At 44.0% G+C, this 23730-nt stretch overlaps 1 protein-coding gene across 3 annotated transcripts; it reads left to right on the top strand.

Annotated features, from left to right (window-relative positions):
* Nucleotides 1-1211: 1211 nt before the first annotated feature.
* Nucleotides 1212-21015, top strand: plat (plasminogen activator, tissue). Of its 3 annotated transcripts, none has more exons than XM_043681568.1 (14): nt 1212-1309; nt 8247-8343; nt 9165-9222; nt 10578-10709; nt 11757-11867; nt 11968-12142; nt 12897-12988; nt 13243-13417; nt 13725-13819; nt 14517-14715; nt 16264-16400; nt 18201-18341; nt 18450-18598; nt 19197-21015. In XM_043681568.1, the coding sequence occupies exons 2-14, from the start codon at nt 8281-8283 to the stop codon at nt 19356-19358; spliced, it is 1689 nt and encodes a 562-aa protein (XP_043537503.1). In that variant the 5' UTR covers nt 1212-1309; nt 8247-8280; the 3' UTR covers nt 19359-21015. The 3 variants fall into 3 exon arrangements, with proteins under 3 accessions (XP_043537503.1, XP_043537504.1, XP_043537502.1); XM_043681569.1 differs by having other exon boundaries at nt 1294-1360; nt 14520-14715; XM_043681567.1 differs by having other exon boundaries at nt 1294-1360.
* The last annotated feature ends 2715 nt before the right edge of the window (nt 21016-23730 follow it).

The raw sequence follows: 23730 nt of genomic DNA, 5'->3' as shown, positions 1-23730 counted from the left end.
TCCATGCAGACACAGGGAGAATGCGCAAACTCCAGACAGATAGTCGCCCGAGGCTGGAATCGAACCTGGGTCCCTGTCGCTCTGAGACAGCAGTGCAAATCACTGAGTCCACTGTATATTCAGGGATTTGGGATATACTTAGCTCACGAATCAGCCAGGATCCCATTCAATGGTGGAACAGGCTAGATTCCTTTTTCCCACAGCCAGATGCCCTCTCCAAGTATCATACTTTCAGTGCCAAGGTCCCTTTCCCACTGCTACACCTCTTGTACCAGGTTCCCTCTCCCAGTGCCAGTGTCCATTTGTCCCAGTGCTATTTTCCTTGTGCTAGGTTCTCTTTCTCAGTGCCAGGCCTGTGTCCCACAGCTAATGCCCAACTCCCCTTCCCAGGGCCATGTTCCCTTTCCCAGAGTAATGCTGCCTTTCCCAGCACCACACTCTGAAGGTAAGGCTCCATTTCCTGGGGCCAGGTTTGCTTTCCCAATGCTATGCTACCAGTGCCAGACTCACTCTCTATCATGCTCCCTCCAACTGTGCCAGACTTCCTTTCCCAGTGCCAGACTCCTGAGTTCAGTACTAGGCTCTATCCACCAGTGCCACACGCCGAATACCAGACTCCCTTTCCCAGAATGTGGTTCCTTTTACCAATGCCAGGTTCCCTTTACCAATGCCATGTTCCATTGATCAATGCCAGGCTCCTTTTACCAGAGCCAGGTTTCCTTTTACCAATGCCAGGCTCTATTTACCAATGCCAGTCCTGACTACCAATGCCATGTTCCATTGATCAATGCCAGGCTCCTTTTACCAGAGCCAGGTTTCCTTTACAGTGCCAGGCTCTATTTATCAATGCCAGGTTCCTGATTACCAATGCCAAGCTCTGTTTACCAATGCCAGGTTCCCTTTACCAGAGCCAGGCTCTGTTTACCCGTAGCACCCCCACAGTTCCAGTTTCCTTTTTCTCAGTGCCAGGTCCCAGGTCTCGAATCTCTCTCTCTCTCTCACAATGTTAAGCTCTCAGGGCAGTACAAGCACAAAAGTATTGCGCTTTCTGGGAATCAGAATTTTTTTTTAGAGAAAAAAGCACACACAAATGTTGAAAATACTCAGGTCTGGCAGTATCTGTGAAGAAACGCATCAGGCTACCTGTGCCAAGGCTCCCTCTCCTGGCACAGAGTGGCGTTTGGGGGGTGGGGGAGCAGTGAGACTGCAACATCAGCCCCAGGGCTCCGCCCCATCCACAGCTTCGATTTAAAGCCGGAGCCGGGAACCAGAAGCAGCTCAGAGCGGAGAAGGCACAGAGAGAGGAAAGGTGAGAGAGAGAGAGAGAGAGAGGGGACATCGACTGACACAGTGATACTGGGTGAGTAACCAAGGGGCCCGGCTCCATTCTAAGCTGGGGGGCTCAGTTGGTCCCATTCTCTTGCTGATCCTATTCATCGGGGGGGGGGGGGGAATGTCAGCCTTAAACCCATTGACCCTCTGCCCCGCTCTCCAGTCCTTCTCCAATACCATCCCCGCCTCAACTCTGCCCTCGATCACCCCATTCAGATCCCTCCCAGCCCCATGTGGCTGATCATAGCTCGGCGTTGGTGTAAATTGCACCGAGACAGGGAGCGAGGGAGTTGTTCACTGTGTTTCAGATTGAACGCCTATGGAGGAGACGGGAGAGTTAATCTCACCTTCTGTCCATTGATCTTTTTTTTTATATCTATGGTGGTGCGGAATCTGAAATTTGTTTTTTTATTATTCACCAAGGAAGGTGTGTCTCTTTGTGTGTGTTTGTGTGTCTTTGAGTTTTCTCAAGCAAAGCCAATCCCCAGTGTTCCTGAATGGGCGTCCAGGGCAGGAAAAGAAGTTAATCATCTTCAGGTCCACCAGAAGTCCAGTGGAAGTCTCCCTGGATCTCACCGGGAGGTCACTCACTTCCATAGGGTGACCCTGTCAGGTTGTGGGAATGACCACCCCCGCCCAACCCTGTCAACATGGAATGAGGTGGGGGTATTCTGTCCACCGATGTACAATCTGAGCAGGTTCAGATATAAGCAGTCTGCAATGCGAGCCATTCCGAAGAAATCCTGAATCTGTTAACGATAATGTGGGCGGCACGGTGGCACAGTGGTTAGCACTGCTGCCTCACAGCGCCAGAGACCCAGGTTCAATTCCCGCCTCAGGCGACTCTCTGTGTGGAGTTTGCACATTCTACCCGTGTCTGCATAGATTTCCTCCGGGGTGCTCTGGTTTCCTCCCACAATCCAAAAATATGCAGGTTAGGCGAATTGGCCATGCTAAATTGCCCATAGTGTTAGATGAGGGGTAAATATAGGGGAATGGGTCTGGGTGGGTTACACTTCGGCGGGTCGGTGTGGACCTGTTGGGCCGAAGGGCCTGTTTCCACACTGTAAGTAATCTAATTGATTGGCAAAACCGAATGGGGGAAAAGCAACTTCAGGCTATTTCTGCTCTGGAATCCTTTGAATTCACTTCCTCTTGCACACGTAATACTGGAAGTGAAGGTGAGGGTGTAGCGGGTATCGTAGTTTACTGATCTGCCGTGGGGCGCCAAGATAATGGGCTGGGGTATTGGAGGTCTTACAACAAGGGATATAAGATTAGACAAATTCAGAGCAGGAAGGAGGGGAGCAGGTTAGATAACGTCAATGCGTGGAATGACTATTTCCAGCCCCGAAATAGCTTGGTAGCTCTCAGTTGGCACAAAAGCAATGGGATGAAAGGCCTTCTCCAAGGGTGTAAATGACCCTCTGTGTCTGTCCATTGAATGAGCATCCTCCCACCCTGTATAACACCCATCCACAACTAATGGTTAGAAAGCACTCAAGAGGTCCCAAAGAGCTGTTCACTACTGTTTTGTGAAGTGTGGTCACTGTTGCAGTGCAGGTAACATTATGGCCAATATCGATCCAGCAAGAGTCCAGAATGTGATCATGATCAGACAGTCTATTTCGGTGCTGCTGTCTCAGGGATAAATGTTGGCAAACACAATTGCCTGTAGCCTTCCCAGATTTTTCTGGAACAGCTAGGTTCAGAAGATCCAAATCCTTTCCCAGACTTCCACAGGAATGTTCCCTTGACAGGAAAGCTTCTCGGATGTGGCTGGTTTTGTGCTGGGCTTCCCTCTGTGCCAATTTTATTTCTGCTGTTTGTATGCAATGGATTTGGATGGTGACACTTGCTGTCTGTCAAACCACCATGGGGTAATAGACTGCAGCTGCGAGTTTGCATTCTGAGTTTTTCATTGCAGTTTGTTTTTTTTACCTCTTGATTTTCAGCTTTGGACAGAGTAGGGAAATGACCAGTTTTCCTCCACATGTTAAAAACTGTGTCTGTGGTGAAGAATTGCATGACTAACTGGCTGAGCTGGCCATTTAACTCCTACCCAGAGATTTTTGCTGTTGGCTTCGCCTGATCTGAGTGCAAGGCTGGCGTGGCCTGTGTTTCCCAGGGGAGTCAATGCCTGGAGCTAAGGAGGGACAACGCACAACAGTCCCACTCCCAACCCCCTGAAGCCAAAGTTATCTTTTGAGTGCAGCTTGTAGTCAATGCTGAGGCCCTGATTTCCCCCTCACCCATTCGAGGGTTCCTGCAGGGTCAGCTAGATTATTCATTGCTTAGCAACCAGAGTGCTGTGTGTATGTGTTGGGCGGTTTTTAGTCACTAGGTCAAATTAACTTCTTGTCCGATTATCACGGGAAAGGAGCGGAGGAGCAGAGGATGGAATTTAGAATCTGCATGAGTTTATGAATTTCGTTATAGATGTGCAGATTAAAAATTGGCTGAGGGGCAGAAACAATAATAACAGTGAACAGCCTTTTTCTCCCAGATTACAGAAAAGGATATTGTTGGGTTCTGCAGGGATCAGTACAGAGACCACTTTTTGATAATAGCTTAAACAGTCTGTACAGCATGATTTCAAAATATGCAGATCATATGAAAAGTGTAATAGGCAATGAGGAGGATAGTAACAGACTTTTGGGAGGACTCTGACAGCCTGGTGTGTTGAGCAGATATATGGCAGATGAAATTTTAACATAGAGAACAGTGAAATCACTCATTTTGGAAGGAGCACTGATGAGACATAATAGACTTAATGGTACAGTTTCAAAGTGGTTGCGGGTACAGAGAAATCTGAGAGTGTATGTTCATAAAGTATGGGAAGCTCGGCTTAGAAAAGGACAGAGGAGACTTACCAGGATATTCCCAGAGATGAGGGCCCTCAGTTCTGAGGAGAGGTTGGAAAGTTCAGACTATTTTTCTTGGAACATCGAGTAGACTGGATAAAGGTTTTCAAACTGATGTGAGACTTTGATCGAGTACTGTACTTGCAGAGAAAAATGACTGATTCCCTTTGGCAAGTGTGTCAACCAGAAGCCAAAAATCATTAGTAAAAAATTAGGAGACATGTTTTCATTCCGGGAGTTATCAAGATCTGGAATGTTCAAATCTGAAAAAGCGTTGGATGCTGATTCAGTAACACATTTAAAAGCGAGTTGGACAGGTACTTGAGGACCCTAAAGACATAAAGCATGGCTGTGAGACTGAGTGCAGCTACTCTTTCAAAGTGCCAGTGCAAGCACGACAAGCTGAATGGCCTCCTCTGCACGGTGATTCTGGTTTGAACTGCTTGAAGCTCTTCCACAAGTAAAGCCATTTTTGTTTTCTCATTTTTGCAGAGCAGAATCTTGCTTTGTTGATGCTTTAAGCCTTGGAGAAGGGTGGAGGGCAGTGCAGCATGATTTTGAGGAGGAGGTTAAGTGTCAGGCAGTGATTCCCGCACACAGGACGGATTGAAGCCTCTTCATTAGAGAACTGTCTGCTCTTGACATCATGGGAAAAGGTCTGGGGTGAAATAATTAGGCACGCACAGTGATAGAAAAGTTTCAATGCCACTGAGAGAGCATTGTAGTGCTTCCTGTACTTTCTTTCTCTTTTTATATTCTGTCTGTGAATAACCTTTATGAAACTAGGCATGGGGCCAGAATCACTATTGCTTTGGCCCAGCCCATCTCAGATGAAGACTGGTGAGAGGGAGGGCAACATTATTGCCTCTGTTCTCTGGGTGGAATGCAAGAGTTCAGTGAGAGAACGGGAAAGAAAGAAAGGGGGCCGTTTCTATCTTGAGCCCCGTGTGTGAGAGAGAGAGACTTCGAGAGAACTGAGCTAACAGAGAATGGTGGCTCGGTGGTTAGCATTGCACTCTCTCAGTGCCTGGGACCCAGGACCAATTCCAGCCTCTGACAAATGCCTGTGTGTAGCTTGCGCATTCTCCCCGTATCTGCGTGGGTTTCCTCTGCAGGCTCCGGTTTCCTCCCACAGTCCAAAAATGTGAAGTTAGGTGAATTGGCCATGCTAAATTGCCCTTATTGTTCAGAGATGTGTAGGCCAGCTGCATAAATCATGGGATTGTAGGGTCATGAGGGAATGGGTCTGGCTTTGCAGAGGGTCAGTGTGGACTTGGTGGACCAAATGGCCTGTTTCCACACTGTAAGGATTCTATGCGAATTCTGTACAAAAAGCATATCGACCACACTGAGCTCACAGACCTGGTGTTGGTCCCTGGATAAATAACATCTGGTTCTGACTTTTCTCGATTTCACTTGCTGACTGAGCAACCCAGGGCCAGCATACAGGTTCAGCAGCTTGAACAATGAGGTTTTCACAGACTGTGTAATGAAAATCCTTCACAGATGACCCCTTTTTAAATTACTGTGGTTTATCTCTCTCTCTCTATCTCTCTCTATTCCTTCTATTTCTTTGTAATATATGCTGCTCCCCTCCCTTGGTGGGTAAGGACACAATTGTGCCATCTCAATGTTTCATTTCTGGCCTCTGTGCTTAAAAAGGGTGTGCAGGAACTCTTGTACCAATGCCCAGAGCATGAGACAATGCCTTGCTGAGAGCTTGCTCTCTCCTCCCTATAAGCCTCAGTGTGCGTAAGGCCTGCACACACCGTAAAATAGACGGCCCAGTTCACAATCTCTGCCCGAATCCATGTAACACACCATTGGTTCACTTAGCCGTCAGTGCCAGCATGGGTTCTGGGTTCAAATGCTACCCCACGACTTGGGCAGAAAATCCTGGCACACATTCCAGTGGAGTTCTGGGAGGAGTGCTACACTGTTAGAGATGCTGCGTCTTTCAGATGCGATGTGAAGCTAAGGCCACGACTGCCCTTTCAGTTATGTGTAAAAGGGCCTTTAGCAGCTATTTTGAGAAGTGAGTTCTCCCTAGTGTCAAGACTTATCTGTGAACCAACATCACTTTGTGAAAGAAAAACAGTTTATCTGTTCTTTGTTTTCTGGGATAATGTATGGAAATTGCAACTGTGCCCATGCTTCAAAAAGAACATCTGATTGATTGCCTCAAGATGCAAGGTTAAACCAAACTATCCCTTGCATACTAAGTTTTACAGGACTGCAGCAGTGAACAATTGAAGTTTGGAAATGAGAAAAATAAACAACTGAGATGAAGTATTAGAAGAAACAGCTAAACCGCAACTCAGAGTCTCTTCACTCAGCCAGCAGGAGACCTCCTGCAGGCCTAGATTGTGGTCGAGCCACTGATCATGATGAACGGGGGAAGGGCAGTCACATGTGCTGCTCAAAACCTAACACGCCAATCCTTAGGAATGGGGTCTTGGAAGCCATATCATTCCTGCTGCCGAACTGACTTGTGGCACGTTAGTGCCAACTTCATCTTGTACTATTGTTAATCGTGCAGTCGATTCTGCTATAATGTGCATTTCTTAAACATGAATTGGCTGGACCACAACTGAAGAATTTAAACCATTATTTGTAGAATGCGAACTTTTCTTACCTGTATTGGCTATAAAGCGATTCTAGTCCCATTGATTTAAATGGTGCTGCTATTACATGATTTTCTTATAATGAGGGGTCACATGGGAGCGGAACTATCGCATTTTATCAGAATAGTCTGTATCTAAATTGGGTGCACGGGGTGGGCATTAACTGGGGAGGAAGTAGGAACAGACTGAAGATCAGAGAGGCCTGGGTTTAAGTCCCACCGTCACCAGAGATATGTAATAACTTCTCTGAACAGGTTGATTAGAAAAATAAGTTTTTTTTTTCTCGAAGAAAAGAGCAACAATGGCTAATAGTAGTTGTTTACAAAAAAGGAACATACTGAAATTGTAGTGGTTAAGTTTGATGCTAGATGTTTATGACCGGTTTCTCAGGAAAAAAAATGCTTAAATTGTGCAAAGATTGGCTCTCGTTTTTATCATTTACCACCTGGCTTTCTGGAATTTCACACAGCAACTTTCTGGGCAGTAAGAGACCGGTATGGGGTTACGTACAGAGTAAACGTCTTTTATTCCATCAAATAATTTCAGGGTAGCTATAGACCGGTCAGAGACAAAATAAAGCTTCCTCTACACTGTTCCAGCCTAACCTTGGATGAGATGTGTACGAGGAAATTGCAACACTTTTCTTTTGCTATATCAAGTTGTAGATTTGAGGAAGATCAACCATTTAGTGCTAAATTTGCAATAGTTTGGTTCCCATTTTCCAGATTGACTTGGCATCTACAATTAAGTAATGAACCATTTCAGTGAGGGACCAGAGGTTGGATTACATCATCTCCATAACTGTGATAGCCATTCACAATAATTTTTGATGACCTACTGCATATTGGAAACACCATCTCTGCCACCATCACCACCAGCTTCCCCAACACATGTTCGACACAGCCTCATGATCATTTCTGTTCCATTTAAACATATGACCACTTGATATTTTCACATCCACTTCTGTAATGTGTAGGCTGTCACTGTGTTGACCACATTCAAAGTCTACAGCACTGACCCCAAAGAAATCATTACTTCATTCTGCTCGCTATTCCAATTCACATCCCCACTTTTGCGCACACAAATCTTTTATGGTTGGACAAGTTGAATATGTTGTTGTTAAAAAGGTATAGAAGCTCCTTGGCTTGGAGAAACTTTATTAGTTACATAAAATGTTCAGAGGAATTTATTAGAAAGTTCTAAATTGCTGAAGGTTTTGACAGAAGCTATGAAGAAATTGCCTACATTAGTGTGAGGGTCACTCTCCAGAGGACACATAATTAATGAAAATGACAGTGGAACAAAGGGGACGATGGGATTGATTCTTTTTGACACTGTTAGTTGTTTGGATGAATGCACTGCCTAAATGCAATGCCTGTCCAGCAGCAAGCAATAAATAATGCCTTAGAATATTCTTCTTTTTCAGAAAGAAGTTTCGATAACCACGATAAAAGAAGAATATGGCTCTATTGAGAATTGTGACCACTATATCACTGCTTTTCATCCTTGCTGCAGCATCTGAAGTAAGTGTCTCACCTTCACACTCCAATCATTCCCCTTCATGCAACATTTCCTCATTTCTTTCTTTTTGTTTGTTCTCTATCTCTGTCTCTCTTCTCTATTTCTCTGCTACACTCTGTTTTCTCACTCTTGTGTGGTTCTCTCAACTCGCTTTCTCTCATATTGATCTCTCTCCTCTCGCTTTCTCTCATTGATCTCTCTCATCTCGCTTTCCATCACTGCATCTCTTTCTCTCTCTCCCTCTTTCACACACAAGTAAAGGACTTACTTGAAATACTCAGCTTATGTTTGAATATGTCTGATCCTGAAGTGATCTGAAAGTGTGAAGTATAACTGGTTAATGTGTCTGTCTTGACTCAGGTGCAGAGTTGGTGACAGTGAGGAAGTAACTTTATTTCCTCTTTTGTACCAGTACCACACATACAAAGGGCTGGCTACTGTTGAAATTAATTAATTTTATAAAGAGCAACTACAAAGTAAAAGGGATCCAATAAACATTTAACTTGTGCATTGGCGAAAGGTCATTGGTCTGGAATGTTAACTCTATTTCTGCTCAGAAGCTGCCAGAGTGTTGAGTATATTGGTTTTGCATTCTCCCCTCCTTTCCAACAAATAGAGAGGATTTTTCAAGTAGTGTCTGTCAGTTCAATTTACACATGACTGAAGTGGTATGTGTAACTTGAAAGAGCAGCAGAAGCAGATTCAGTGATAACTTTCAAAAGGGGAAAAAGCAGTGGGATTGGGACAAATTGGATGGCTCTTTCAAAGAGGCTGAATGCTTTCCTTCCACTCAGTAATATTCTGATCTGCTGTTCTGTTTCAGCCACAGCATTTGCGATTTAAACGGGGGACGAGAAGCTTCGCGTCTAAGGCTACTCAAGGTAAGTTCCTTTCTGTAGACAAGTCTCAGTAGTCATGCTTAATGTTCTCTGCTTTGAATATGTTTGTGCAAACAAGCATGTGAACCGATGTTGATATTGTTGTTGTTGTTGTTCTCTGCTGGGCCCTAACTGCTCTGCACATGCTCCATTGCCAGCTGAATTTCCCAAAGAACGGAATCTCCCATTTCCAACAGTTATGCAGTCAATGCTGGGTGGCAACTTAGCAACCAGGTCATCTGTACTCAGTTATGTACAACAAAGCTCAGCCCCTGTTAACTGTAGCATGGATACTGCTTCCCTCCACATGTTCATGTAAAAATCCCTGTGATCATAAAGTGTTTGATCAGAGTTCCAAAATGGGCAAAGCCTCAATTACTCTGAACTGTGATGCCTGATTGTGGGCAGAACTTGGGAACCATTTTGCTTGCAGCAAATTCCCACTGGCAGCTGTGAGAGTAAAGATTAGTGATTTGGGCTTTTTGATGGTGTGGTTGTGAAGGAATGTTGGTCAGAGCCATGGGAAAACTTGTCCTCTCCAGCAGTCTGAATGACTGAGATAGGTTTTAATATCTTGTCCCTGCCAACATTGTGGCACCCCAACAGTCCACCCCCGTTACTTGGGTGATACTCCCCCAGCACTGCCCCTCTGAGTTTTTGGTGCTTCCTCGAGACTTCCCATTTGATGGATCAGCATTTCTTTTTAACTCCCTTTACAATGGTAAGGCATTCCTTCAGCACTGCCATCCAATAATGCAGCACCCCCTCCAACTGTGCCTTTCCTCCTTCAATATTGCCCATCTGGCATGCTGTGCACTTTCTTTATTGCTTGTCCAGCAGAACTGTGCTCCTTCCATGCTGCTTCTTCCAATAGTTTGACTGGAAGTAACCTTAAAAAAAGTTGGAGCCATAGTTTTCAAGAGTGAAGTTAGGGTGGTAGGAGTTTGAATATTACATCTGCAAAGTGGAAATTGATGCCAGATCAAATGTTAATGTTAAATTCGAGATTTCTAGATCATAGATGTGAAGGGACATGGAGCAATAGTAAATCCTTGGGTTGAGATCACCGTCGTGATTTCATTGATTGATGGGAAAAGCTTGAGTGTCTCAATGACTGTCTCCTGTTCCTATTCCACTCCCATGAATTGCCTTGAGTTGTCTGACAACATTTAAATGAGCTGCTTTTAAAGTATTTAGTATTTTTGTGTTCACTGTTCATTGTTGTGACATTGTTTAGGATAGCTGTGCCTACAGTCACCATGTTGGGCTGGTCTGAACTTGCCTTAAACCTCCCAGCATGTGCTTATAGCTCAGCCCATTGTGCAATTTTCACTGTCAACAGTTTTTCTTTGTTTTAGGACATTGCATGAGCTCAGATGGCTCATTTTGGTACCTACATGATGAGACATGGCTACAGATTGTGGGACGACGGATCAAATACTGCCGTTGTAACTGGCCTCGGATTCAATGCCACAGTGTACCAGTGCGAGGTGTGTGTCTGCATGCGTGTGCACCATGGAACCACACTCTGCTGTTTGAATCAGCATCTCAATTTACTGGAGCTTCGAACTCATCGAGAGCTGATCGTATACTCTGTTAATAAGCAAAAGCATGGTTTTCACTCTCTAAATCAGTGTCACAAAAACAGGAAGCCTGCCCAGCCCCTCTATCTCACTCCCCCTATCCACCACCATCTCAGGTGGCATTGCACAGTCGGTACAGAGGGAATGTTTCCACGGGTAAGAAAAAGTGAACCGAGAGGCCATCAATATAAGAAAGTCCTCAAGAAATCTACTCACTCTAACAGGAAGTGGTTGAAGTGGATCATATCAAGATGGATAGGAACATGATGATGGAGAAAGAGTTTCAATAATACCAGCATGGACAGGTTTAGTCGAATGGCCTGTTTCTATGCTGTACATTCTGTATAATCCTTCAGAAAGTGACTCCTGATTCTTCTCACTCGAGATGTCAGGTGCTGTGTGTAAAGGGAAGTTCACTGCTTAACTTACAATCATTCTGAGAATTCATTTCTCCACACCGTCTTCCTACAGTCTTGATCCTCATTCCTAGAATCATTTCTCCCCACGAACTTTCTGCAAACTTGATCCTCTTTTTCACTATTCACTCAGCAATTTCGTCCAGTCATTCTTTAACTAAACAGCACTCGGGGTTATGTTCTGTCCTTGATTCAAGGATATTGCACCTTTCCCTCGCCTCCCCTTGAGTCAATCAGCTGAATGATTCAAGTAACATTCCCCCTCCCACCAGTCCAGTGACCTTCACCCCCAATAAGTAACTACTGTCTGGAGCCTTTCCAAACAATATGACAACATGTTCGAAACCCAGAAAGAGGAGGGAAAGGTAGGCTAGGGGAGAGGGTAAAATAGTTTCTTGGAGTGACTGAAAATGATGTAACTAAGGGCAAAAAGCAATTTTTATGCTTGAAATCTTGAGTGCTAGATTGCTGGTGAGATGGAATGGTGGAGTTGACTGAGACCATTCTGACTGATGGCCGTGTTTATTGACCCTGACAGATTGCACCCAGAATAACTGCTACAATGGAGGAATATGTCGCCAGGCCCTTTACTCTCAGCACTACGTATGTAAGTGCCAAGCTGGGTACAGTGGTCAACTGTGTGAGTTCGGTAAGTAACATTTTATCAGCTTTTTCCTGGAGCTTTCTGCAACCAGACTGATCTTCACTTTTTCCAACCACTCTGACACTCCCGTTCTCTTGTGTTACAGACACCAAGGCGCAGTGTTACCAGGATCGAGGGACCGGGTATCGAGGAACCTGGAGCATCACCCGCTCTGGCGCAAAATGCCTGAACTGGAATTCAACCGCAGTGTCCCGCACCCGTTACAATGGTCACAGGCCAGATGCCCACCAAATGGGACTTGGGAATCACAATTACTGCAGGTACAAAACATTTGAAGAAAGAAAAAGTTGCATTATTTTAGCCCCTTTCATTACCTCAAAATATCCCAAAAGCCCGTATATCCAAAAAACTTATTTTTATGGAGTCCATGTTTTATGGATGGAAACATTTTGATCAAATTACACACAGTAAGGTACCATATGCAGTGTTGTATTTATGAATAGATGTAGTATCAATTTTAATATTAGCTGAGGAATTAATTTTGGTAAGAGAAATCCCTTTTTTTTATCCAAGTAATTTTTTAAATGTCTTGTTAGGACAATCAGGGCCTAGGTTTGGCATCTCAATCTCTGAAAATGCAGCACTCCCTCAATACTGCTTCGAGTGTCAGCTAGGATTACATACTGAGATGTCCAACTGGTTTGATTTAAGAGGTGAGAGTATTACACACTGGGCTGCAGCCAGTCCCTGGTCTTTGCTGGCCCTTCTTTTAATTGTTGCTTGCAGATCCTTTCTATGGCCAATCTCATACTTCACTCTAATCATCTGCAAACCTCTGGAGTGACAGATTGTTCTTTTCAAGGAGCCAACACAGCCCAGCCCCACAGTCTGTCCTACCAATCTCTCCCAATAGTTATAGCTGATTCAGCTCAAACTGAGGATTACTGGTGATTCTAAGAAGGAGAAAAGGAATATTCAAACACAGCAAGAGCCAGACATTGAGCTAATGTGTTCAATGTGTTTGTTTCTTCACCTTTTTCTCTTTGTTAATATGTACATCTTTCTTTTTTGCAGGAATCCTGACAATGATACAGTGCCCTGGTGCCATGTCTACAATGGCCACATCCTGACCTGGGACAAGTGCAGCATTCCTGCCTGCCCAAAGAGTAAGTCTCCCCTATTACGTCTCTCAAAGCAATCACTGCCTCTGCAGCAATAGCCGTTTGTCTAATTGGGTGATGTCTCGGAAAACCCCCGGACTCCTATTGCTCCCTCACAAGATCCCACTATCTCCTTTTACGTTGCCTCTAATGACACTGCCCTTGTCGTCAAAGAGATAGGGGCTTGGGAGTCTGTACAGGAGCTTTACAGTCAGAAGAGCAAGGGAGTTATTATTAACAAGGTTTTTGTTTGATGGTAGATCACAGCTCTGTGTGCTACACCAAAAATGGGGCAGATTATCGTGGAACCAGGAGTTACTCGCAGTCTGGGAGTCGCTGTCTCAACTGGGATTCTGAAGTGGTCCGCCACAAGCAGCATAATGCATGGATACACAATGCTCATCGCTTGGGGCTGGGAAGCCACAGTTACTGCAGGTATAACTCAGAGGAAACAATTAAACTCTTTCTCTCTGTCACTCTCCCTCTCTAAATCCCTTCACGAACTCACACAGCTTTTCTCTTGGTTTGTAGCTATTAGTCTGTTTGATCTTTCTCTTATTGGCTGGTCTGTGCTGAAAGTGCGTCTCCTCTATCTTCAACCCTTGCCACTTAACCCTGTGTCGGTATGCGTACACTCTCTCACTCACCAGTAACCCCTTGTCAGGTTACTGCCACTCACAGTTTCACCATTAATCCCATGTCTGTTCACTGACACTTTGACAATTTTCTGTTCTTATTCCAGGAATCCAGATCAAGATATCAAGCCTTGGTGCCATATTATGAAAGGAAGAAAAATCACTTGGGAATACTGCAACATTGAGCAATGTGCTGCATCAGGTGAGAATTGCACCCTGACCTCGACTCAGTTTATGTGGCTACAGAGATACAAATATTTACGGACACACATGCACTTGTGCCTCACTGTTAGCATAAATTCATGTATGTACAATTGCAGATACATGAACACAGGTTCACTTGCACTCAGGCTGACTCCCAAATACAATTGCATGTAGATACTCAGACACATCGTTGCAATTGCCTGCACATTCATACGTTGACACACGTGGTTATTGCAAACACAAATATACATACACACATAGATAAGCACAGACACAACGTTATAGGTGGAGACTGACTGACTGACTGTGCTTGGACTTAGAGTCATAGAGATGTCCAGCACGGAAACAGACCCTTCGGTTCAACTCGTCCATGCCAAACAGATATCCCAACCCCATCTAGTCCCACCTGCCAGCACTCAGCCCATATCCCTCCAAACCCTTCCTATTTATATATCCATTCAGATACCTTTTAAATGTTGCAATTGTACCAGCCTCCTCTACTTCCTCTTCCTCCACACTCACACACCACCCTCTGCATGAAAAATTGCCCCTTAGGTCTCTTTTATACCTTTACCCTCTCACCCTAAACCTATGCCTTCTAGTTCTGGACTCCTCCAGATAGTGTATATTTTGAAATTTGAGGGAAATCACCCAATCATTTGCTTGATTACTTGTTGTTTTTACTGCGCATGCAGCAGGTACCTGTGGGAAGAGAGAGCCTCAAGCAATGCAGTACCGGATCCTGGGAGGAACCACCACCGACATAACATCCCACCCTTGGCAAGCTGCTATTTTTGTCTACAATCGGAGGACAAAGGATTATGCCTTCCTGTGTGGAGGGAGCCTCATTGGTTCCTGTTGGGTCCTCACAGCAGCTCACTGCTTTCCGCGCAGGTGGGTGTAACATTGCAGTCACACACTCGAAGGCCTGGTATCGCCAAAAGGCCTCAGGCAATCTTCAAATTCAAGAGAGGAGGCAGGCTAAACTGACATTGATTTAAACAAAGAACAGTCCAGCACAGGAACAGGACCGTCACCAATGACATGACACCTTTCTAAACTAAAACCTTTTTTTCATCGATGCTGTCCCTCTTTACGTGCCTATACACATATCTGTCAAGATGCCTCTTAAACATTACTAGTGTATCCACCGCCACCATCTCCTCTGGCAGCGCATTCCAGGTACTTTCTACCCTCTGTGTAAAGAAACCTGCCTCCTACAACTCCTTTAAACCTACTCCCTTTTACCTTAAACCTATGTTCCCTCATAATTGACATTTCTACCCAGGGAAAAGATGCTGACTATCCATTCTATTCATGCTTTGCATAAGTTTTAAAATTTCTATCAAGTCATTCCTCATCCTTTGACATTCAGGTGGAAGCAAATCAAGTTTAGACCAATCTCTTGTCACAGCTAGTACTCCCAAACCAGGCAACATCCTGTAAACTGTTTCTGTATCTGCTCCTAAGCCTTCACATCCTTCTGGCAGTGTGGCAACCAGAACTGTGCACAGTATTCCAAATGTCATCAAAGTAAAGTTCTGTCCAGCTGCGACATTAGTACCTTTTAAGCAAGAAAGAGATGGAACCTAAGGTGCTTTGCAAAGACAAAACGACATGAAAAAGTGCACAAATTTATCTTCATAAAGCACTTTTCTTTTTATTCATTCGTGGGATGTGGGCATTACTGGCTAGGCCAGAATCTATTACACCTCTTTATTTGCCTGAGAGCAGTTTAGTCAATCACATTTTTTCTGGGTCCAGAGTCACATGTACATCAGCCTAGGTAAGAATGTTAAATTGCCCCTCTGTGATTCTGACAGGTATTTCCAACAATCAACAGTGTTACTGTATTTAGTTGTTGTTAGTCCTGCATTGTCTTCACATTTTTACTGAATCTAAAGTTCCCCCATCTGCACCAAACTGCAGCTACAGGAAGTTAACCAAGGAGCTTGTAACATTACATCTGGGCCACTACCTTCTTCTTTCATAACTTAATATCCCAAAGCACTTTGAAATTCATGAAGTCTTTCTGAACTGATGTAATAAATATGGGATGCCAATCTGTGCATAGCAAGATCAGATAGCAACAATACAATACCGATTGTGGGTATAAATACTGTATTGGAGTGAACTTCATGTTGTTCTTTGAAAGTGGGCTTTTTTTCCTTATCCTCCCAATAGAGACATGCCACGTGGCCATTTCTTTCCTAATTACTAGTGCTGAAAAGAAAGTCCAGTGAACACCTGGAGCCAAAATCAGATACAAATCTTGGAGAAAAAGACGGGTCCACAATCTCCACTACTGTTTCCATAGTTAAGGTTAACATGGAGAATGGTCTTCAACTAACCTGCCCTCTCTCTTCTGTGGTAGCTCTGAGAATTACACATGTAGCTGATGATAGAGCTACATTAAGTGTTTTACTTTGCTTCTCAAACCAGCTTCAAAACGCAAGAGATCAAAGTGATCATGGGGAGAACAATCCGCAAAGAGGCATCTGAGGATGACCAGATACTGGATGTGGAAGAGTACTTTGTTCACAAGGAGTTTGATGAAGACACTTACAATCATGACATTGGTATGAAATTTATCATAATGTCTCCCTGCTGAAATAAGTCCCTCCACACGCAGGCCTCCCAATCACCATTTCATCTGGCCACATCAGCAGTCAAAATACAGAGTGAGGGATTGACTGAGGCACATGTTCATAGAGTCACAGAGATGTACAGAATAGACCCTTCGGTCCAACTCATCCATGCCGACCAGATATCCCAACCCAATCTACTCCCACCTGCCAGCACCCGGCCCATATCCCTCCAAACCCTTCCTGTTTCCAAGATTTGAAGTATAGGCTATTCTGCAATGATTGTTGGGAATGAAGTATTGGGGATGGGACCTAGACTTACAAGAGATTATTACAATGACTTGCAGTATGTAAGCAGGTAAATTAGAGAAGAGGAAGGAAGTCTCAACAGTGTGTATCGGGGGGGTGCTTTTACTATTTATTATTTGCTATCCAGTTTCACAGATGTACACCAATCCTCAAAGGCAACAGGATAGATAGATAAGTTGGCGAAGAAGGCCTATGGGATTTTTGCATTTGTTAGTCAAGGTTTTGAATAAGAGCAGTGAGGTTACACTCAAACTGTATCTAAGGGTAGTGAGGTGCATTCGTGGTATTGTGTGCAGTTCTGGTTGCAACACTGTAAATAGGAAGTGATTGCACCGAAGATTGTGCAAAGGAAATCCACCATGATGTTGCCTGGGCTGCTGTATTTCAGCTCTGAAGAGAGATTGGATAGGTGGGAGATCAGAGCAGAGAAAACTGAGGGGGTACCTGTCCAACATTATAAAGGGCATGAATAGAACAGATAGGAAAAAATCTTTTACTGTTAGAGGAATCAATAAAAGGTGGCATAGATAGATAGTAAAGGCGAAGAGGTTCAGAGGTGGGATTCACTGCCTGAAACATTAGTAGAGGTGGAAACCATCACAATATTTGAGAAGTATTTAGACTTGAAGTGCCATAGCATACGAGGCCATGAGCCAAGTGCTGGGAAATGGGACTGGTGCAGATTGGTGCCTATGAACCATGAGGATATGATGGACCAAAAGGCCTTTATCCATGCTGTAAAACTCTATCACACAGCAAAAAATCTTTAGAATGGTGGAGAAAATGAAGACTGCAGATGCTGGAGATCAGAGTCACAAAGTGTGGTGCTGGAAAAGCCTGCTTTTCCAGGCCCACACCTTTTGACTCATCTTTAGAATGGTGACTGAGTGCAGTGTCTGAGCTTAAGAACATCAGAAACTCGTACAGATGTTCACATCCTTGAGCCTGCTCCACTATTCAGTAAAATCATGTCCGACACGGTTGTCACAAGAACTTCACTTCCTGCCTGGCTCCCTGTTACGTTCAATGCTTTGTTGATCAAAAATGTGACTATTTCAACCTTGAGTATATTCACTAATCCAACATCCATTGCTGTCTTGGAGAGAGTATTTTGAAGATTACTCCAATGAGAGAACTCCACCTTAAGTGGCAAGCCCCTTATTCTGAAACAGTGATTACTAGTTTTCGATTCTGTCACAAGGGAGAGCAACCTCTCAGCAGTGACCAAGTCAAGTCACCTCAGAATCATTAATGTTTTTAACATGATCACCTTTGATTCTTTTAAACTTCACTGATAAGAGGCCCATTCTGCTTGACCATGTGACAAGCTCCTCATTCCAGGAATCAGTCCTATGATCCTTCAATAATGGCCTCAGTTCGGGGCAGCAAATATTAACAGCGACTGAGACGGGAGGAGACAGTTTGTTATTGCACAGCCTTGACCCTTACTAAACTTTCCCTCCCTTCCTGCCTGTCCTCCTCCAGCTCTGATCAAACTCCAGTCGAAGCATGGCCAATGTGCCAAGATGACTCGTTATGTTCGTACAGTTTGTCTACCATGGGAGAAGCAGCAACTCCCTGCCTGGACTAAGTGTGAGATCTCTGGATATGGAAGACAAGAGGAATGTAAGTCCAACCCCTTAATTTTTGTTTTTGTATCTGTTTCTTCTGATGAGAGGGTGGTTTTGGGAATGAGATTCCCTGACATTGAATGCTGTCCAATAACCTCTGTAGATTCTGCATTCTACTCTGATCAACTGAAGGAAGGAAATGTCCGTCTCTACCCATCGCACCGCTGCACTTCAGCTCACCTGCACAATCGGACAGTCACCAAAAACATGATCTGCGCCGGAGACACTCGGGGCCTTGATGATGCCTGCAAGGTGAGTGAGATGCAGCTGGAGAAAGGAACCCTTGATCGCCCAGGTCTTTTGACCTACTCCCAAAAGCTGGTGTGATACCACCAGGTCAAGACCAGAACTTTCTGAGCTGCTGATGGCGAGCTACTCTGAGTCTAAGCATGCCTGCTGATTCAGCATCCCCAAAACTCACCTGTTTCTTGTGAGGAATTGGGAAGGGAACAGTGGTTAACCTAAGGTGTTGTGGTCTCCATTCATCTGATGATCCACTCACTCCCCAAAATCCTGGAAGAAATCTCGACTGAGTCTCTCTTTAATATTCTGCTGTTGGAAATTGACAGAATGTAATGGCATGGAGAAGGAGACCATTTAGCTTATCATGCTTATGTTGGCTCTTTAGGAAAGGAATCCAATTTGCCACCCTTTTCCTATTTCTCAGTTACCTTCCAAATTTGCAAATTATGGTTGAGTCTGTTTTGGAGAGGGTAGATGTCCTCCTGTGGACTCTCCCAATCCACCCTGCTCAATATCTTTGCTGTATTCTGATCCCAGAATAATCCTCTGCCTGACGCTCTACCCTGACCCCAAAACTACAACTGTTGCTTTTATTCTGCTTATACAGGGAGACTCGGGAGGCCCCTTGGTCTGTCCAGTAGAGGGTCGCATGAATCTTTATGGGATCATCAGCTGGGGAATTGGTTGCGGGAAACCAGGAATACCAGGCGTCTACACCAAGGTCACTAACTACCTGGACTGGATTCGCAAACACGTGGATGAAGCTTGAGGACCAAAGAGCAGTCTGAGACACAATCAGCAGCCTTTGCAACCTTCCCAACCAAAGCTGAACAATGGGAGTGTCCCCCTGCCCTCCACCCCTAGTGTAAAGAGGAGACAATGCCTGAAATGTTGCTCAGTGAGCAGCACTTACCTCCCCAAAGATTACTGGGCAGCCCATTGCCATTTGGATTGAGAAAGACTTTTTATTCCAGTACTTTCTCTTGATTATCCAATGCTTTTGAAGCAATTTTTCTCTGCTTGCGCTGTGGCTGGTCCCTAGAGTTCAAAGTCTTGGGTAAGGATCAGACTTGTCCCTTCAAAAAGCTGCTTCTTACACACACACACACACGAGTTTTTAATCATATAATAATTTTAATAGTCTTTTTATTGGATGGTCAAACTGGCCATTGGTTGAGTTTCATCCATGCCAGGTCTGGTACCAGGCGAACTCCCCATTTTCTTTCCTTCTTTCTGTGTTCTCTCAGATTTCTTTTAAACATATGCTTGTTCCCATCGCTGCTTCACCCTGCTCTTAATAATCAGGAGACCCATGACTTTTTTTTTAATACAGCCAATTTTGTTCTATGAATAATGTGAATTAACACCCAGTTGCTGCATTCAATTGGCTTTTTGTTAGCTGTTTGTATTCTGCACTTATTCTATTGAAGGGTTCAGTCAATGATGAAGTGTTCAGATTCTCCGTTCAATAATGCTCCCTTGTCATATTCCATTGGATTCATTGCCGGGCAGTGATAGCAACCCTTCATTAATACAATGTACAACAGTTACCTGTGAGAGCATTTGTGTGTGCCTGTGCATATGTGTGAGTGAACGTGGTTCTGTCTGTCTATCTATGTTTCTGAGGGACTGTTTGTGTGTTTATCTGACCAATTTTATGCTTGAGCTGGACATCCCGAGCCTGTGTGTCCATTACTCTTCTTCCTTTATTCCAAAATATCCCTCACACATAAATTTACAGTTTTGAGGAACAGGATTGCAGTGTTGGAGGGTGTTCCATGCGATACCATCTGTAACTCAGCAAAAAAAAATGCTTCCATTGCTGAGCACATCTGGAGGGTCCAAAACTAAATTTCCTTTCCGTGTGAAAAACCTTTTTTGTGGTGAAAAGAGTATAGATGTATGTTGAGAGCACCTTTGTGTCCTGTGACTCTCTGCACCATATACATTTACAATGTGGTGTGTTACAGTTCACTCAGGGAGTCTGATTTTCTGTAGCGACATATGCAAGATAACTGGAGTAACAGATAGTGAAGGTAGAGTCTCCGTTATTCTTTCCATCATATTATTGTTAAAGGGATTTGTAGTTTGATATTCATCTGTCTGCCTGTGTTATGAATGCGCAATCCCTTGGCAACCATGTCTTAAAAGGTGGAACTTGAGCCCAGAGCTCTGTTTCAGAGTCAGGGACACTATCCAGTGTGCCACTAGACCTCATCCCTTTCACATCTACAATATGTTTGGGAAATTTAAGTTTGAAATATTTTAAGCACTCCTTTTGTGCTAAAATATTTATTATGCTGATATCTTGAATGTTGTAAGATTTTGTTTGTTTAACTGGTTAATGTATGAATGCATTATTTAAAGATTTTGTATTGCACAATCCATGTTTTTTTAAAAAATAAAAGTTTTAGCTATTTGTTTAAGTGGCCCGGTTCTTGTTTTACTGTAAGTGAGAATGACTAAGATTCCTCTGGGTATTGGCAACTGGAATATTTGTCTCATTCTTGTGCCCTCTAACCAGTGTTAGGGTGAAGAAAAAAAACATATGTCCCAGATATGTCAACCACTCTTGTATCCCATTCTGTAAGGATCTTAGCAGTATGAGAAACACACAGGGAAAGAGAGAGAAAAGGAGAGATAAAGTGGGATTGCACTGAGTTGCAGCAACATGCTCCCCCTTCCTTCAGGTCAAATATGAGATGGCAATGACGGGCGAGACAAGGTCTATGGAACTGAAATCTATAAACAAGGAACCAGTCCTCCAGAAAGGAAAGGATATCTCAACATCCTCTACATCTTGTTGTGATCACTGTTTACACGCACTCAATTAAAACACCAACTGTGGCTAATATTTTGGGATGCTGATCAAAAGCATATGAACGGCTGAGGGCAATTAACAGCTGCAATGTTGGCTTCAGACTGTATTTAGTGCACGACACCACCTTGGTAAAAGAGTTGAAGCCAGTGCTGGGGTTGGTTGCTTGGAGTCGTGTGAGAAGTTGATGGCCACTTAAAGTACCCATTTAGCAATCATTACAGAGGCTGCATGGCATTTTTGATGACTGGCCAGAAATCCAGATATTGAACCCAGATGTGTCACAGAATCATTTCAACACAGAAAAAGGACATTCAGCCCATGCTCACTCTCTGTATTAACACGTCAGTCATTCAGCACCTGGTTACATCCTTAAGGCTAATTTTTTATGGTCTCAACTTCAGGTCATTCAACTCACACGTAATTTAAGGATATTCTTCCTTTTTGGTTTGTAAGTTACTTCATTCTCCCATCATTGCCTCATTTCTGTGCAGGTGAATGAGTTGGGAAGATAACATGGTAAACAAGACTTGCATTTAACGTCTAATCTAAGAAGTGCATCCTCTGGCAACTCCATGCTCTTTTTGTAATGCCTTTCAATGTCACAGCACTCCTTCAACACCACACTGGAAGTCTAACTTAGATATTGCACTCAAGTCTCCAGATTTGGGCCAGCACCTTCAAATTTGTACAGATGCGAGAGAGGTCCCAATGATGAAAAGATGACATTGATGATGCAGGGAGCCTCTTTGTTTCCTGCCGTCCAATGAAAAGAGTTCAGAGCTAGTCTGAGGAGTGGGAACTTTATTTCATTCTCTGTGGATTTGCACTTTGGAAAAAAGAACACAGGCATGAACTGTTTTCTAAACGGTGAGAAAATTCATAAAGCCAAAGTACAAAGGGACCTGGGAGCGCTAGTACAGGATTCTCTAAAGGTTGACTTGCATGTTTAGTCTGTGATTAAGAAAGCAAATGTAATATTGTCATTATCTCAAGAGGGTTGTAAGTAAAAGCAGTGATGTGCTACTGAGACTTTATAAAGCTCTGGTTAGGCCCCATTTGGAATACTATGTCCAGTTTTGGGCCCTACACCTCAGGAAGGACATACTGGCACTGGAGCATGTCCAGCGGAGATTCACACGGATGATCCCTAGAATGGTAGGCCTAACATGCAATGAGTGGCTGAGGATCCTAGGATTGTATTCATTAGAGTTTAGAAGATTGAGGGGAGACCTAATAGAAACTTACAAGATAATTCATGGCTTAGAAATGGTGGACGCTGGGAAATTGTTTCCAAAAGGTGGGGATACTAGGACCTGTGGGCACAACCTTAGAATTAGAGGGGGTCAATTTAGAACAGAAATGAGGAGACATTTCTTCAGCTAGAGAGTGGTGGGCCCGTGGAATTCAATGCCACGGAGCGCAGTAGAGGCCGGGACATTAAATGTCTTCAAGGCAGAGGTTGATAAATTCTTAATCTCACAACAATTTAAGGGATACAGGGAGAGTGCGGGTAAGTGGCATTGAAATACCTATCAGCCATGATTGAATGGCAGAGTGGACTCAATGGGCCAAATGGCCTTACTTCCATTCCTATTTCTCATGGTCTTCTGGTCTTATAGATTACGACATTCTCTTTGGCTGATAGATGGTAACTGCAGCTTGGAGTACACCATCACCCATCAGTTGTCCCCAGAGATACTGTGAAATTGAGATGGTACATACCTTCCACATGATGCATTTTGGCTACTTGTACAAATAAAACATTTCGCCTTGTCTCTGAAGATCTCCTCGAAGTGCAGTAGCACTGACTTTAATGACAGGGCGGGGCTTGCTATTGGTCATTCAAAGCAGTGCCAACTTGTCCACAAAACTATGTCATGCTTTGAGCCCAAATGTCATAGTGATGAGGCAGTGTGTTGGAAAGAAAAGGGAGCAACTCTGAATCCCCCTGCCCCACCTGCCTCATCTGGGGGTCATAGATCGGCCATTCATTCACTTGTAAATCAATGGTAGAGACCAGAGACTCTGATCAGACGTCATCCTTGAATCAAGGGACAGCTGATGATGGCTGTAAGATATTTCTCTGTCTTTTATTATCCAGAGCCAATAGCGAAGGAGGCTCCTGCAATCCATGCACATGAATACTGTACCAGTCAGCCGCGTCATGAATCTTTCAGCAATTGGCCAAACCCCTCAGGGCTGATCTTTGGCCCAGTCCCGCAAACACACTCCTGTTATGGCAGATTCCTCTTTAAAATAAAGACAAAACTGGAACTGAGAGGTTAGAAACTGTCAGGAGATACTGAACAGGCTGGGGGTT

Source organism: Chiloscyllium plagiosum, chromosome 42, assembly GCF_004010195.1.
Source record: "Chiloscyllium plagiosum isolate BGI_BamShark_2017 chromosome 42, ASM401019v2, whole genome shotgun sequence".
NCBI classification, from domain to species: Eukaryota; Metazoa; Chordata; class Chondrichthyes; order Orectolobiformes; family Hemiscylliidae; genus Chiloscyllium; species Chiloscyllium plagiosum.
Note: the sequence above shows the minus strand (reverse complement) of the source record. Positions and strands in the feature narration are given on the sequence as shown.

Bases quoted from the DNA above. Each gene is read 5' to 3' on its own strand.
- plat (XM_043681568.1), top strand. From the start codon at position 8,281: ATGGCTCTATTGAGAATTGTGACCACTATATCACTGCTTTTCATCCTT. The intron at 9,223-10,577 runs GTAAGTTCCTTT...TCTTTGTTTTAG, and splicing joins CGCGTCTAAGGCTACTCAAG to GACATTGCATGAGCTCAGAT. The intron at 18,342-18,449 runs GTAAGTCCAACC...TAACCTCTGTAG, and splicing joins ATATGGAAGACAAGAGGAAT to ATTCTGCATTCTACTCTGAT.